Source organism: Pseudopodoces humilis, chromosome 5 (genome assembly GCF_049639895.1).
Source record: "Pseudopodoces humilis isolate 2021_Gansu_Grassland_sample_001 chromosome 5, ASM4963989v1, whole genome shotgun sequence".
Taxonomy (NCBI): domain Eukaryota; kingdom Metazoa; phylum Chordata; class Aves; order Passeriformes; family Paridae; genus Pseudopodoces; species Pseudopodoces humilis.
In genome coordinates, this window is record NC_142204.1 from 14810955 (window position 1) to 14827948 (window position 16994).

The 16994-nt window shown below is 37.6% G+C and overlaps 1 protein-coding gene across 2 annotated transcripts in view; it reads right to left on the reverse strand.

Moving 5' to 3' along the window:
* Positions 1-16994, reverse strand: part of TRIM24 (tripartite motif containing 24) — a 56619-nt gene that overhangs the window by 1647 nt on the left and 37978 nt on the right. The window contains exons 8-18 of one of the 2 annotated variants that reach the window (XM_088055595.1): positions 15114-15231; positions 13625-13890; positions 12788-12952; positions 11111-11290; positions 9260-9395; positions 8147-8219; positions 6692-6860; positions 5846-6144; positions 2724-2856; positions 1680-1754; positions 339-488 (exon numbers count right to left, since the gene is read on the reverse strand). In XM_088055595.1, the coding sequence (XP_087911721.1) occupies positions 339-488; positions 1680-1754; positions 2724-2856; positions 5846-6144; positions 6692-6860; positions 8147-8219; positions 9260-9395; positions 11111-11290; positions 12788-12952; positions 13625-13890; positions 15114-15231 (1764 nt within the window). The remainder of the gene's footprint in view (positions 1-338; positions 489-1679; positions 1755-2723; positions 2857-5845; positions 6145-6691; positions 6861-8146; positions 8220-9259; positions 9396-11110; positions 11291-12787; positions 12953-13624; positions 13891-15113; positions 15232-16994) is intronic. The other variant, XM_014256909.2, reaches the window with a different exon arrangement.

The window sequence follows — 16994 nt, forward strand, 5'->3', positions numbered from 1 at the left end:
GTACAGAGCTCTCAGAATGAAAATCCCACTGAATTTAAGATCTGATGCAAGAAGGACTAAAGCAATTTTTAGATCATAATGCCCACTATTAACCTGTATGATAAAAAAACTGTCCTTTTATCTGCTGTCCTGCCATCCTCCTCCCTTCCATGAAAAGATCTCCACTGCAGAGTTATCTCAGACCACAGCAGTGTCAAATCTGATCTGCTTTTACTGCAGTCTCATCATCAAAGTAAGTTTAATACAATAAGTTCTTGTGTTGTACGTTCTATCCCCACTACAATTTTCCTGAAAACAATGAAGCCAACAAAACCTGATAAAGTATCTACTTTTCTAACCTCATTAAATTCAGCACAGTTTTGGAAAATCAGTCTGAAATCAGCCACAAAATCTTCTGGTTTTGTGTAGAATGAATTGGTCACTTCAAGTCTTTTCTTGATGGTTGACAAGTCCATAGGCTTTTTGATTATTTTGTAATAATCTGGGACCTAAGTAGAAAAAAAGAAGTCCAAAATGCAATCGTGTTCATAATTTACTGTTTTCTAAACTTTTAGATTTGAGAGAGTGGGGAAAATTTAGTCTCATCTTCAAAGTATAACTCAAAGATACAAGAATTGCAGTTTTAATATACATGCAGACAGTTTCTGGAATAACAGTGATATAAGACAATTTGTTGGCTAAAATATACTCTTTTCAATGCCTATTTTAAAATTAAAGAGAAACACATAAAACTTCCACTAACTGCATATAATAGAGCCAATGAGTTGGTTTGGACATTATTTTCAGGTGTAGTCAAATAAGCTATCTATTAAATTTCATTCTCAAGACCACCATATGAAATAAGTCCTTTGAAATGGTGGCATATTCCAGAGACCTCAATGGTTTTCATAACCAAACTGTGGCTGTAGGATTAAGATTTTTTTTTTTCTTTAGGAAGAAAAAGTAAATAAGAACGAAAACCAGTGGTAATATATTTATATTTTTTCCTACTTTCTCCTAACAAGAGTCACATTTTTAATACCTGAATTTAGTAACACATGACCATAATATGAATAATTAGTTAATCTCTTGCGCTACTTATTATTAAAATCTCTGGAGTGTTCTTCAGAATTACTATGCAAATGGAATGAAGGCTGCATAAGAATGTACTACTTTTTGATGAACTCCTTCCCCATTGTCCTTCTCCACTGACTCACTACTGATCTTTTCATCTGATCATGGTGGTAGCTCTTTGTATCCTTGGACTTCTAATGCACCCAGGTACTGTTTATCATTTTAAAGTAACAAATTTCAAGTCAATAAAAAACTCAATTTCATATTAGTACTATAAAGTACCCCAATTCTCAAAATTAGGTAATGTTCAAAACCCCCAAATATATCCCAATTTACCTTCTCAGTAATGTAACTCAGGATATGAAGTTAGCAAAGTTAGAACTTACTTTTTGTAACTATTTTTAAAGTATGAAGTAAAATCAGTTATTGTGGAATTTTACTTGTAAATCCCCTGCCAACCCAATGCTTCAACTTTTAACTTCCCCCTTCAGCCAGTTTGAATAAAATGACACGTTTAATGCATTGAATGTCTGTGGAATTTGACTTATGATAATGGACTTTAGAATGCCATTAGGAACATGGCAAATATGCTGCTAACATAAAATAGAAACAAGTGAGCTACATACTGTGGGAGGAACTGGATCTTGAAAGGCAGGACTCATTTCGTGACAGTAGAGGTATAGCAGCAGTCTTTCACACTTCTGTGGCAAGAAAAACAGATACCAAGTAATTCAGAAATCCTGTACAGTTTATTCTAAAATCACAAACTACAGGAAATACAGAACTCAGTATTCCACCTTTTTCTTTGTGTATATAAATATGTTAAAATGGATCTTGAGCCTTGGAAGAGATTCTAAAAATCCTTCTGTGTGATTTTATGCTTGCTGATCCCTTATCAGAACCTTTACAGAGCTTATAACTTACATTTAATACAAATAGAGCTCCTAAACACACACACACACACACACACACACACACACACACTCTCACACTACTCTAGATGGGCAATATGATCTGTCCAAAGATAAGAACACCAGGTGGGAATTGCAGGAGGAACTGTCTGGATGCTTGCATAATTAATGCATTCCAGAGATGGGGGAGTGGTGATGGTTTCATTGATCTTGGTATACATGGCCTGCAAAAGGGTACAAAATGCTCCTGGAGCCTGGGCAAACTGACCTCCAGGGGCTGCAGGGCAGCTTCCAGGTGGATCCCACACCTCTACATCCAGCCTGAGGATGGGAACACTCACTTTTGGACAGGTGAGTGACAGTGGAGATAAAATCCTAAAGTAGTTCTATGAGTGCTTTACAATTGTGCTTTCTGCAAAACTGCACTTTTCCAGCTGAACCTGTCTGTGTTAAAGCCCTTCAGACCTGCTTCTATTATAGACTGCATTGGCAATGTTTAGATACTGTGTTAGCAATAAATCTCATCATAATCACCCACATAATCAATGTCATACTTCTTGCACCTGACTGAGAGTCTTTTCTCAACTACTCTTCTTCATGGTTCTCTACATGTAGACCAAGACCCCCAAATAAAATACTAATTTCAGCAGATTTACACAAGTTGCTAACTGAAAACAGGTGGCAAACACTGACAAAAGTTTCTAACACAGTTCAAGACTGCTTCAGCTTAAAAGTTTTAAATAATAATTTTATCCTTACCCTGCGGTCTATGGGTGCCAAACCCATGGTGTCTTCCAATTTTCGTTTTTCAGAGCTGTGAGCAGGTTTATCACAGTCATATTCAACTTCTGGCTTGGACAAATCCCGACAGAATGTACAAATCCACTCTCCACTGAAGAAGACAAACAGACACACTGATCTCAGTGAGAGAGCTCTCCTTTGCCAGAAGGCTTTCCACATATTTCTGGGTAAATCCCTCATCCGTTTTCTCTGCATCTCCGTTGTTTTCTTCCTGGTGGTACAAAAGGCTGCAACAGCTGGCAAAAATGCTTTACTACAACTTTGTTTCCTTTAAGTGGCACTGGTGTCATTAATGGTGTCCTAGCAGAAAGATAGACAGATGGTCTCTACCTTTGTCAATACTGAATTTTTTCACTTGAGCTCACAGGATTTAAGGATAGCACTGTGAAGAGCCCTGTACAACCATGACTACTGAGAGACTGAAGGAGTCATCTGGGCTGAAGAGAAGGAAAAGTGTTAGTATTATATGGTGAGAACTACATACCCTCTACAAGCTTGATCTACAGCACATTACTAATCTACAGAGATTACCATAGAACAGATTCTTTGTAAAACTCAGAATACTTCACTCCCTAAAACTTTCAAATTTTCATGATTTTACCAGTTTATATAAGACAATACTGGAGATTTAAAGGTCAGCATAAGATTATAAAATAATTAGTTCTGCAAGCTCCATCCACTGATTGTTGAACACAATTTATGAACCTGAAAGTTTTGAAAAAACTGTGAAGAGTCTATGTTTTTAATATAGCTCTCTACAAAAGAAAATAAACCTGCATGCTTGCATATAACCACCAGAGGGCTGAATCATCACACAATAGACAGAATTCAGCAATAATCAGTCATGAGCTGAACTGCGTGTATTTACCCAGAGGTATGTTATTATAAACAGTGTCTTCATAAATGGAGAACAGTTTCTGCAGTACCCTTCATTTCATTTCTATAGTAAGGCAGAAGACTTCACAAATTTAAAAAGAAAATCTTACTGTTTTCTATTCAGAGTGATCCAAAGATTTTCACCATCTTCCAGTTTTAACATGCAGTGGTGAATGATGGACATTTTGCTTCAAGAAGTTTTACTTTCTGCTACCTTAACTTCACAGAGTGATTTATGACAGTGTCACCTCTGTGCCTGGACTAGCCTTACAGAAATGATGGGACAGATACACAAAAATTGACACAGGCCATGACCTAAAGATCTTGTGACACAAGAAAACAAGGAACAAATTAAGGAGGAATGATGTATTAAAATATCCAACAAGCAGGAAGAATGTGGTAGGTTGGAATGAAGGAAAAAAGATGCCATGGCCTTACGAATCTACGTGGGAACATTATTTTAAACTGAAAGAGGGTAGATTCAGAGTGGATACAAGGAAAAAGTTTTTTACAGTGAGGACTGTGAAACACTGGCACAGGTTGCCCAGAGAGGTGGTGGATGCCCTGTCCCTGGAAATGTTCAAGGCCAGGTTGGACTGCGCTCTGAGCAACCTGATCTAGTTGAAGATGTCCCTGAGCATTGCAGGGGGATTCAAATTAAAGGGGCCTTTAATGGTCCCTTCCAACCCAGAACACCCTGTGACTCTCTGAACCTACAAAATTACCCTATCCACCTGAAACAGGAACAAAAAGCATCATGAAAGCAGCAGACCGACACCGCTGACACAAAAATAACAAAATTATTTTGTGCGTTTGAAGGAACTAAGACTAAGAGACTGAAGTTTGTTTAGCAGACTTACAGCTGGGGGAAAAAAAATGCAAGCAACCCCAAAAATATGAGAACAAAAACCTGATATATCAGAAGTCAGCGAACTGTGCTCTGAAGCCCAGGAACACAATGCACCTGTAGTAATATGCAGCTTTTCAGATCTGAACACCTGCCATCAAAGTGGCTTTTGGCTCCCTTGTCCTCAGACATCATTACTTCAGTTTCCACTGAATGATCCAGTAAAAATGAAATTATAAACCTGTTACTTGTTATTGAAGATTTAATTTTAATAGAAACCAAGTCTTGTAATTCACCGTTATCTACCTGCTTCAAGATTACTTTTTGTTTTCTTTCCAGAAAGAATATTTATTAATTTAAGTGCTTATTGTAAACTTACTGTGTTTTCCTTATGGCATAAAGCTGTAACATAGCTTTGTTTTAATTAAAAAAAAAACCCACTGGAATCTGAAGTTTCAAAAAGTAACAGAAACATTTTCATGTGCCATTTCTAGTGAAATTTAAAAGAATTATATACTTCCAGAAGTATGCCTGTTCAGAGCAGCACAGAGATGATCAACATGCTAATCTAAGTTGCTATCCAAATGTTTTACACCAGTAAACTATGCTGATATTTAATCAGAAAACCTAATATTTATAAAAGCATTAACCAATGAGCATGTTATGACCAATGTTTTTATCCTTCAATACAAACAAGCTTATTGCATGACATTTCCAAGCTGGGGCATTGCAAAATGCCGTTTATTTTAATCAAAGACGCTAATTCCACAAGCAAACGCCGGTAATGCTTATAACAATAATCTATTTAAGACTCTATTTTGAAAGTCAAGAAACTGAGCAATGGTTTTGTAACAGCCATTCAAGAAAGCTTAATGCTTGTTTCAACACTGACTGTTATAAAATATGTTAGTCACTACACATCCCATGCTGGGAATGTAGCCATGTTTAGCACCGCAGTAATATATTTCATATTATGTTAATCCAGATTTTTCCTGTAGACATTTCTTAATTTTTCTTTTAAATCATTATTATTGAGAAATATAACTATTTTCAGTCACCCTTAAAACATTTTATGACAGATTGGTAATGTAATTCTGTGTCCCAGTTTTAATAATAGATGCCCTAGATGTGATCTTGCCTAATTGTCAAATAAGTGAAGAGTTTTACTAGATTTTGTAGAAAAATACGCAATTAAGATGAAGTTTCATGAAAATTCAGGTTTTCTCCAACTAATAAATCTGCTGGATACAAGACACGAAGACACTGCTCTGAGACTGAAATGTCTTATCCTGGATTCCACAATACAAGTCTAATGTCTTTTAGTGCAATTTTAGAGGGAACTGAAATAGTTAGTTACCTTGGAAAGCTCATCAGTGTTGGGACATGACAAGAAAGATGGAATACTTTGGGACACTTCTCACAGCAAAGGAGCTTCCCTCCATTTTGACATACAGCACACCAGTCTTCATTGGGATCATCCTCTTTTCTGCCCTCGCCAGCATGGGAGGAGCCCATCCATCCTATTTTCCCAGGGAATGTGCTCTCCTGCAGTACCCCTGGCTGGTCATCCGTGCTGTCTGGTGCAGCTGTTCTTAGCATAGCTTCGTCAGAAGTGGAACTGTGATTGGTATCCAGCAGCAAGGAAGTAAGTATGGACTGCAGGAAGAAACAAAGGAAGTCAGATTGAGTATTTATGTGAATTTACATGACCCTAACAATGTGCAAATTGACCTGAATAACAGATCTACGTGCCAGCAGCCATACAACTTGAAACATGCATGCAGAAATTACTAACACACGCTGTAACACAGGCAAATTAACACAAGAAATTAACTATGAAAGGCTATTTACTGCTCCACTAATAAAAAAACTAATCTCTGATGGCCCAAAACTCTAGTGCCTTGTTTATGGATATTCCTGCAATATGACTGGAAACACTTCCTAGCAGCACCTGAAAATTTAATCTCTGCAAGTTATTTCTGGATTTCCCAGGTTTTCAGTGGATAAAAGCAGTCTGATCGTACCAGTTAATTTAATTGGCAGTAGGGCTAGCTTGATTTTGAATTTCACCTCTTCCTTTTGTTTAGCTTTTTAGTTTTCCCCTGAAACAATTCCCAGCAGAATACGAGTAAATTATTTTATTCCCTGTAAATACAAAATACCCTCCAAAGAGAAAGGCCATCTTTCTAGCTGTAAATATTACATTCCGAGGCTGGGATTCCTCCTCCGTCTCTTGCTTCACTACAACGATTGGGAAATCAAAGTTCTCGTCTGATGCACTTGACTCCTGTTTAATTCTGATCGGCTCCAACATAACAACAGGGACTTTGTGTGTAGAATCAGCTCCTGGTGGCCTGCTGGACGAGCCAGAACTGTAAATGACAGGAAAAGGAAGGAAAAAAGGGAAATTAGGTGTCAGAACTGGGCGCGTTTTGTACACTGATGCTTTCTAAGACCTCAGGACGTTAATCAACTTTGTTTCTTTGAATCCTGAGCAGTATTCCCTTTATGGAATGAACATCCAAGGTTATTTCTTTTGATGTATACAGAAAAAGCATTACCAAATGGGAAAATTTTGATAGTGCAGCCCCAAAACTAGAGAATTACTCATAATTTGACCCATTAGTGCAAAACTTGCAAATAATCTCAGTTTCTTTCAATCATACACAAAAGAGTGATCCACTGAACACTGTAAACCATACAACATAAGGCAGATAAAACATGTATTTCCATTATCTTGGAAAACTTTCTTAGAGCCTTGCAGCTCTACCAAAACTTGGATTTGTCTTTTTTCATGTATTTAGTCATAACAGAATGAGAATGGACAATTAAACTTTAAAATACCTTATCTTTTAAAATAAAAATAAAGAATTTAAATCTAACACAATGAATTCAAGCAGCAGCATATTAAATCAAATTTTTAAATTCAAGTAAAGACTCTTCAAACACCCATTTAAACTGTTCATTTAAACTATTCATAAGAGTCCTTCACAGAATTTACCATGTAAATGGAATAGAGCAAAAGGTATTCTAGATTAAAAAGCACCTGCATTTCCAACTCAAGTAGAATGAATGTCATCTGATTTTCCTCTGCATGAAAAATTAATTTCATGTCAGATATATGCTCTAATTTATTGCAACACATTAACAGATCTGCACTCTTCAAACAACACTGTGTAAATATATTTGTTCATTAATATTCCATCAGTTAGGGATAAAAACATTTGTGTAGACTCTCAGTAGATATCTAGTGCTCACTTAACTGTATTGCAGCAGAAAATTCTTAATAACCCTCTTTGTAACATCAGTTCCTTAAATCTGAAGTAATTTATAGTTCCATAAGGGCTTTCAATATGCAGCTTTTTCCCTTAGCTGATTTTTCTGAAGTTAAAACCTAATTTATAAATGGTATTCTTTTAATAACGCCAACCTAGCCATCATTTACAGAGTCAATACATCTTTAGATGTTCTATTAATACATTACAAATGAAATTACTGCTTTTGGAATGCAAAGAGTGCTGTAACAACCATCAGGCCTGACCTGTTAACAGAGAAAGTGAGACAAATCGACATCTTTATGCATTAAAGAAAGAAAGAGACTGAGGCATGTTCTGTGGAGGAGGAAGTTACATTTTCTTCTCTCACACTCTTTCCTTACCTCTCTCTGCTCCCAACACTGGAGGCACTGGGTGAACGAATTGGAGGGTGTACATTTGTCACACTGATTCCTCCTAGGACAGAAGGATCAGATTAGAACAGAACACAGGTCTGTGCCAAATCTGAGATACAACTCAGAAGTACATGTGTTTTGGGGAAAATGTCTCCTGCAGTGAGAAATATCTCATTTAATATATTTTCATGAAAGGATGAGAGGCATGAGATAGCAGAGGGAAAGAGAGGGCTAAGAAAGGGCCCATTACATGCCAGCAGGCTGACAGGCGAGTACCTTTGCCTGGCTGACCTCTCCACCTAATCACTGCAGGCTGTTTTGTCTTATTCAGGAGAACTGGCAGGAAACTTTGAGCTGGTGAGCAGGAAGAAGTCTGGGAGACAGATACGAGGGAGACCAAAGGTCTGGGGCTCCAAAAGCCTTGTGAAGCAGACTGCTGAGCAGCAGCCCTGAGGAGCCTGAGTGGGATGTCTGTGCTGCCTGTGAATGTAGACCCACTGTCTCTGCCGCCACGCGAGCGCATGAGCCTTGCACGAGTGCTTCCTTCCTGGGAATTCCCACTCACACAGCCTTCCCACAGCTCAGGTCAGAAAATGGGAATGAGGAACAGCTGCTGTGGGCCACCAGCATGGTGACAGGAATCCCCTGGATCCTCCAGGACAACCACATTCAGCCACCCATCACAGTAACTTCTCTGGTCATCCTGTGTCAGTGCTGCACTACCCACCCATTTCTAGTCTGCTGTTACATCCTATCTCACTTGCTCAAATACTCATCTCTTACCACAGCTGCTAGATCTTAATCTGGTGTACACCTGAGTGTCACTTTTCTGTGGATTTCTATCCAATTTGCTAAAATCTACCCTTTCTTTTCCCCCCCTCCCTGTTTTTAAGATCTGGATGCTTAACTTTGAATCACAATGCTAAAATATTATCTCAACTCTACCTTCTACAAGGGTTTCTACAACTTTGCCTTCATTTTCTAATTTCTCATCTTTAATATAAAACAGAATTAATTCTGATTAATCTAATGTGTTAACACTGCCACATTAGATTTTTCAATTGCACTACTTAAAGAGAAAATTGCACCACATTCAATTACCTGAGAGGCCAGGGGATGGTACAGAGGAATTTGGTGACTGCACAGTCCTGTTTGAAGGGGGTTTTGGCTGATTCTGCTCTACAGTGCCATCCTTCCTTACAGCATTATCCAGTGTGATGTTTCCTGAACAATCAATCTAAAAGGTAGGGAAGCAAAGGGAAGCAGTTAGTGTTGGGAAGGGGAAAAAAACCCTCCAAAGCAACAAAAACCGAACAAAACCAAAAAGCCTCTGCCATGCTGTTATTTTGAAAGCAAAGACCAAAATGCATTTCACCAAAGTTTACCCATCCAAAAGTGAAATGGTTACTTTAAAACATATCATCTTGCTTTCCCTAAAAAGAAAACGAAACAGCCAAATCCAGACAGTGCTTCATTTTAAGAGCAGATGACTCTGTAATGCAAATTTTTCTCCAAAGGCCACAGAGAAGGCTTAAATCAAACAGGGAGCTTTCAGACATTGAAGTAAGTTTATCTCCATACCTTCTTTGGACATGCTCACATTACATACTCTTGAAAAGGTAATAACACTATTCACAAACTACCCCTTAATCCACCATTGTTTAACAGGACTGGAAGTAACTCAAAGGACACTCAATCCCATCTGTCTCACATACCCTCTGAACAACAGCCATGCATTATTGACTCAAAAAGGAAATAGCAAATTAACACCTGTTCTTTCCACTATGGCTCAGGCCAGATAACTGAACTTTATTCTAGGGACTCCCAATGCAGCACTTCCATAAAAACCACACGTTCTGGCTTGATAAGGACGAATGACTTTTTGAAATGTTTGGTTTCCTTCAACATGTAAAATAATGTTTGATAAGATGTACCCAAAGTGGGTGCAGCAGCTTTGGCAAGGTCAGCATATTTATAGTGATTTGGGCCATGTATCTTAAAAGCATAAACTCAATCACACACAAACAGAAGAGTTCATACTGTGCACAGAAATAAATATGCTAAAATGTCTCACAGACTCAGTAGTTTTACGACCATGTTGTGTAGCTCCCCCTTTAATTCTGACAGATACTGTAATTCTGCAGTCTATGTACTCCATTTTAATAAAGAAAACACATAGTAAATAGGTAAAAACAAAGCACAGATGGGAGATAAAGGAAGTAACAGCAAGCTATAACTAGAAAACCATGACACTTCAGATATCTACAAATCTTAGACCACAAAAATCAGGTTAGGCAGTTATGTGGAAAAATAAAGTCACCTGACTAAAAGCAACTCCAACATGAACCTCTGGCAAACACATACCATTCAAAAGAAACTATAAAAGAGAAGCTTAGAAGGTTAAGAAATTATGATCTTACTATGCTATTTCAATCACCACCTAGGCATGATAGAAAATATATGAAAAAGTTGTATGAAAAGAAGTACCAAAAGGAAAAGATGTAAGGAATATAGCCAGTATGCTGACCATTAATACCTACCCATGATAGCTCTTTCAATAAGGTAAAAATAGATTTTAAAAAACTAGTTAAAAAACTACCAGAAATGCCATCAGTAAGCCACTGCTATCTATGGACACTGGTAAACGAAAGCTAAACTAACACATTTTTGTAAGAATCGTTATGAGGGCTTCAGAAAAATATGCAGCACACAAATCAACAAGTCCAATTACAATTACAGCTTGTAATCCTATTTTTCTTAGTTGTTCTAACAGCTGTCTCCCAGAACGGTTCTGAATATTTCCAGCAACATGCAGGCAACTCTGAATTGTTTATTTCCTAGAACTGTTTTCGTTCTGACAAACAGAATTTCAGTCTAAAAGGTTTTTATTTCTCACAAACATTGAGACTTCAAAATAGAATCCATAAAACATTGCCTCTATGTCACACTTACATCAGGGAGAGATGGCAGATTATAGGAGCTACCCACTGGGGAACTCAAATCTATCACAGGGGGACCGTAATTCTTCCCATCACACCCAGCAGCACTGGTGACTGTGGGGCTGGATGGAGTCGATGTTGTGCTGCTTGCACTTGAAGGGGTGGTTGAAGTTTGTCCACTACTGATCTGCCACTAAAAAGAAGAGACAAAAATCTGAAATTCAGCATTTTTTTTCTCTGCAACAGGTCACATCTACTGAATACACTGACAAAAGCAGAAGCTTAGTTTAGGAAGCTGAATTCAAACATAAAATCCTGATTTACTCTGAAGTTATCTCATTTCAAGAACCAATCTCACAAGACAACGTAAGATGACAAGTAGTTGAAAACTATGAATAGAAGAAATTAATGCAAATTCTTAAATCCAAAACTCTACCTCAGTGTTAAATATCTATTAATATTTCATGCTGCATTGACAGTGTTGTGGAAGAAATGTAAGAGTTTTTGTGAAATAAAAGCATTAGAGGTAATCAGCTGAATGCACAACTACTCCAGTGCTTTACCAAATAAATGGCTATAGTGTCACCTGGATGCCTTGAAGTATTTGATGTTGTGCTTCCCTTAACAACATAGAGTCATTAAGAATTTGAAATGCTGACTGGATCTCCATCCACATAAACATTTAACACCATGATATGAAGTGCACACTCAAGTCAGACCAAATTTCCTTCTCATTTACATGTATACAGTTTTCAATGACTTTAATGGAATTTCCTGGCAACTGCAGGAAAAATCTGACTCTCTCAATCCCTTTTTAGTCAGTCATTCTATTTACTGGCCTCTAGTTTCAGAAAGACATTACTGAATAATGAGGTATCTTGAAAGAAAGGCTTGTAAGATAGGCCAGTCTTCTTCTCACAGGCACAGAATAGAAGTGACTTACTTTTTATTTGCACAAATTCTCTTAGATATTGTACAGCTTTCTTCCATTTAGTTGAAATTAGTTCTCTGATATCATAAGCACTGGAAACATAACTGGTATTACATCACTTTTCAGGTCACAGATTTGTTTGATTCTTTTCTACTTACCTGCACCCAGCGACTCATGTGTAATAATATGCTTTTTAATAAAGATGAGCCTTCCTGAACATCCAGAACACACATGATGTGTTTGCTTCTGCCCCAGTTCAGCTGCTGATCAGTTGGGCACTGATCAGTCTCAGCAGAGGTCCCACAATTGTGGACTCTCTTTTCTCCCCTCACCTGTAAGAGTTCAGATCTGCCATACTCTGAGGAACCTAGCAGCTCTAGATTTTTAGTCAAGGTTTTACCTGGTTCCTGCTGAAGTCACTATCATCAAGCTAAAATGGGATTTTCTGATTTGTCTACTCACTGACTGTAGTGTGCAGACAATGGCCACGCTAAGTTTTGTGTAAGTGGTCAGAAACCACAGCAAGAGAATGGAACACCAACACAGCACACACAGTGGCTCACCTCCCTAATGCTTCAGCTGCTTAGAACTGTCAAAATGAAAGCAGCTTGACAGTTACCTCATTAAGAAAACTATGGGTATCTTGTCACAGAAAAATAATGCAGTCTGTTTTAACTGAAAAGCACTCTAGTAGTATAAAATATGACACATTTGATGCTTAATTTCTAAATGGAGAGTGAAAAGGTAAAGATATTCTACCTGTTTTATAGCTTGCTGTGCCAAGAATGCCATTTGCAGTGGGTTGGGCTTTACTGCTGGCCTTGGTAGGGTCTGATTTTGGGGAAATCTCATCTGTTGTGCAGGAAGAGCTGAACCATTGGGCTTGGGACCATGATTCTGAAAATGAATCAAGCGTGGAGGTGCCTACATAAAAACAATAAAAATAGTTCTGCAAGTTAGCTGAGATCTTTTCCATATTCCACACATTTTGTACTAAACAGTCCTTTTAAGCTTCTGAAACTCCTCATAAATTATATGCAAATAAATAGTACCACACCATTTATCTGAAACATCCGAATTTATCTCATTGATCTGAATGAAAAGCATTGAATTCCAATGTTAAAAGTAGTAGTAGACAGTAGTAGACTAGCTGACAGTTTTGAATTATTTTAATATATGAAGAGATAGAACAAGAGCCAGTGAGAGTGTTTCCAGCTTTGAAAGATATGTGAGAGGATCATTGGGTATTAGGCAAAATAGATGTAGCAAAAAAAAATTACACTAACTTTTTGATCACTTGACAAAAACACAAAAATGTTGCTAAGCACTGTTATATGGCTGGATATAGCAAGATTTTATTTTTTTAAAGAATAAATATAGGCTGGGTGCTATCACGCATTGTGCAAGGCAAGTTTAAAATTCCCATTCATTTCACAGTAAAGAAAATGTCCTTTAAACCATCTACATAACTACATGCTGAAGATGAAGATCTCCAAAGTTATGTACCTAGATTTAAGTTCTTTCCTTTTTTTCTTGTCTTTACTTTCTCCTTCAGTGCCACAGGAAAAAGAGACTCTGAAAACAGTCCTAACTTACCTGATGAGAAGCAGGAGGCTGTTGCATGGCTCCTGGCATTCTTGGGTTTGGTAGAACTACTGGTCCTGCCCTGCGTTGAGCTTGCTGTCTCTGAGCCATGACCTGCTGCTGCATGTGCTGGAGGCGGAGCTGAGCTAGGCTGATCTGTGTTGGGAACTTGGAGAGCTGGTTGGGAGGTAAGCTGCCTGGTGGCTGTAAGTTTGGTTCCATCACAGGGCTCTTGGGCATATGTGGTGGAGTTTCCTTATCTTCAATTACCAAAGAACCTATTTTAACCAAAATAAATAAAACCAGTACGGGAGTATGGCAGTTAGCAGAAACACCATCACACTGCCAGAGACATGCAGTCTGACTAGAACTCAAACCCTTTCTGAAGTAACTTGTTTCTTTACTCAGACTTTATTTTACTTTTTCTTCACTGGTTCTTATATCTAGCTTATCTACAGAAATTGAACATGTCTGATCATAAACAAAATAGCCTAAAGGCTGTGATTTCTGAAACTAGATTGATAAATATTATTTGGTTTTATCTGTCACTTAGACTCCTACAAGAACCCCAGTGCTGGTCTATACAGGTGCCATTTGTATTGCAGCACTTTTCAGAATGTAAGGGACCATATTTCAGAAGTTCGCTAAATAAACATACACAAGAAAAAGAGCCCAGCAAACACAGGAAAAAGCTCATTACAAACATCTTATCTGAACAGCAGTTCAGAGTTATCACCACATAACCTGACAGCTGGTTTCTGGAAACATATTTAAATTCTTGTCTCTAAGAAAATTATTTATAAAGAAGGAACTTGGAAAATTTCCTTGCTACCATCCAATGTCGTCATGAAAAAGGAGCTGCCATAGCACTTTCTTCCACTGACATTGTAGAGAATCATACATTTCCACCTCTCTACACTGAGAGAGCACTTTCTGATGAAAGGCAGAAAATGCCCCACAGATATCTCACCAAGCCTTCTGCACATGACAGAAAAACAAAAATGCCCACCAACATTGGTAACAGTGGAGAGAGAAAGGAAGCACAGTAACAGTCAAAATCCTGAAAGACCTCTAAAACCTTTAAGTCCTCCTGCCAAGCTGTTGACTTCTTAGGGTGCTTATCATCGTGGCTGAAAGCTGTCCCATGGGAAAGGACCTGGGAGTGCTGGTTGACAGCAGGAACCCTTTCTTTTGATGTGAAATAGGGTTAAAAACTGTTCCTTGTTTCAGAAGCCAGAAGTTAGAAGTATTGACCAGAAAACTGAAAGTGCTATTTTCACCATCACATATACCATTCAAACAAGATAAGTCTGTTAATACTTTATCATAATATTCATAAATAATACTTTTCCCCATGCAATGCACTTTGTTTTTCACAGCTAGGGAAATGCATTAACAGAGTAAATGAAGAAATGAATACCACAGGGGCTATCATCACAAAAAGAAAGCTGCTTTCAAAATAGGATCAAGACACCAAAGGGCTAATAAAAATTTATCATACCTAGATTGAAAATATTCTGAGCCCAGAAGCTAGGATCACAGTGGAACTGGATGGTATTGTTAGTCACTGGGGAAGGATCACACCTTGCTCGGAGGAGATACCGTAGTCGATATGTAATCTAGAATAAGAACAAAAATAAGGGGGTTTTTTCCTCTGGGGCCAGAGCCATGTATCTGAACAGCACAAAAAAACCAAAACCACACACCAAAAAAAGCAACCAATCAAAATATCCCACCAACAAACCCCCCCCTAGAGAATTGAGGTTAAAGATAGAGAAACTTGTCCAAGCTACAAATAAAGAGGTATTTTTAACATCTTTCCCTTATTCCTAAAGTAGTTTTAATAAGAAGTTAACTACAGCCTAAACAAAAATAACAATTCTTCCCTGTAGAAATACACATCCTTCTAATAACGTGGCTGTTATATTCAATGACTTTAACTACTTGCAAGTGAAGCTCCGATTTACATAACCATTGATGTTTTTTCCCCCCCACGAATCTATTTTAGCCCATTCATTTTTCTTCCAAAGTATGCCATTCGTTTGGCAACAAGTATGATCACAGGGAATTTTCTTTTGTACTAAATTTAAGTTTTCTTCAGACAGCCAAAGAACAGATTTTTATAAACTGTCTTTGAAAACTCAGATTCAGAGATATTTTCAAATTTTTCCAATGACTTGGTTCCAAAGAACTGGATTGTGATTACACAAGAGAATATTCTACCAAATGCTCACAATTTATCTGCTTCCTAGAAAGAAAATGTTGTCTTGCAGTTGTTTCACTAGAAATGTCAGGAACTGATATACCAAAATATAACAGGCACTAATTTTAGAATCACACACAGCAGAGATGCTGAAAAAAAGAACTTAAGGAGTTCAGTTCTTGTTTTTCTTGAGTGATAGATTATTTCCTGGAAAAGAGAGATACTTGGTGAAATCATCTTAACTGTTTAAAATTATACAAGTTTGAGGGTTTTTTTGTTTGGTTTTTTTTTCCTTTTACAGAGAAATTTTATAAGGACATCCAGTTTACAAGTTTTTTCTTTCAATTTTAGGCATGTCAGTTTAAGACCATACCCAAAAAACATTCTGCGTGACTCAAGATTTTCAAATGACCATGGAAAATTTTTAAATGCATTATTACTATTTTGGATAGAGATCTCCTTAGGATTTTCATCCACATTATCAGAATCAAATAGATGACACTACAGAAATCCTAGACTTTTGTCCTGTTCCTAGTACTGGTCACACACAGTTCCTGCCAGTTTGCTCCATTATTTTCCTGCTTTTGTGCACATACATGTATTCTAGATAAACTCCTGACTGGTTACCTCCTGTTAGTAGTAATGAAAAGTACAGCCTGAGAATACAACTCCCAAGCTCTAATGCTGCCTTTAAGTCTGATGGGCATTCCTTCCTGGATTTGCTGGAGCAGAAGTTTCACATGCTCCTCTAAGCAAAACTGCTTGGAAATAAGTTTGTCCAAATGCCCACAGATAAGTTATCTACTCAGCTCCCAAGGAGCACCAACTTTCTAAAGCTCAATCTGTTCTTTTGAAAACTTCTTTTCATTTGCTGAGGCTTTTTGGGCTAGATGGCCCTTTCTTTCAGCTGCCTAATGTTTATATGATTAAGATGCCTGAAACTCAACTTGTTTTCTTACTCACGTAGCAGAGCCTTGGTGGCAACACTAAGCAATTATAAACAACATGACTCAGTCTGATGTCCTTTTTCTCTATTCAATTAAAAAAATATGACTGGCTGAGGCACTATAAGGCAGACCAAATTAACTTAACTACTTGAAGTTGATAAAAACAAGTAATATTCTGCTATAGCTTGCAGTATCAACAATGGCTATTAAAAAAAATAAAAAAGAAAAAGCC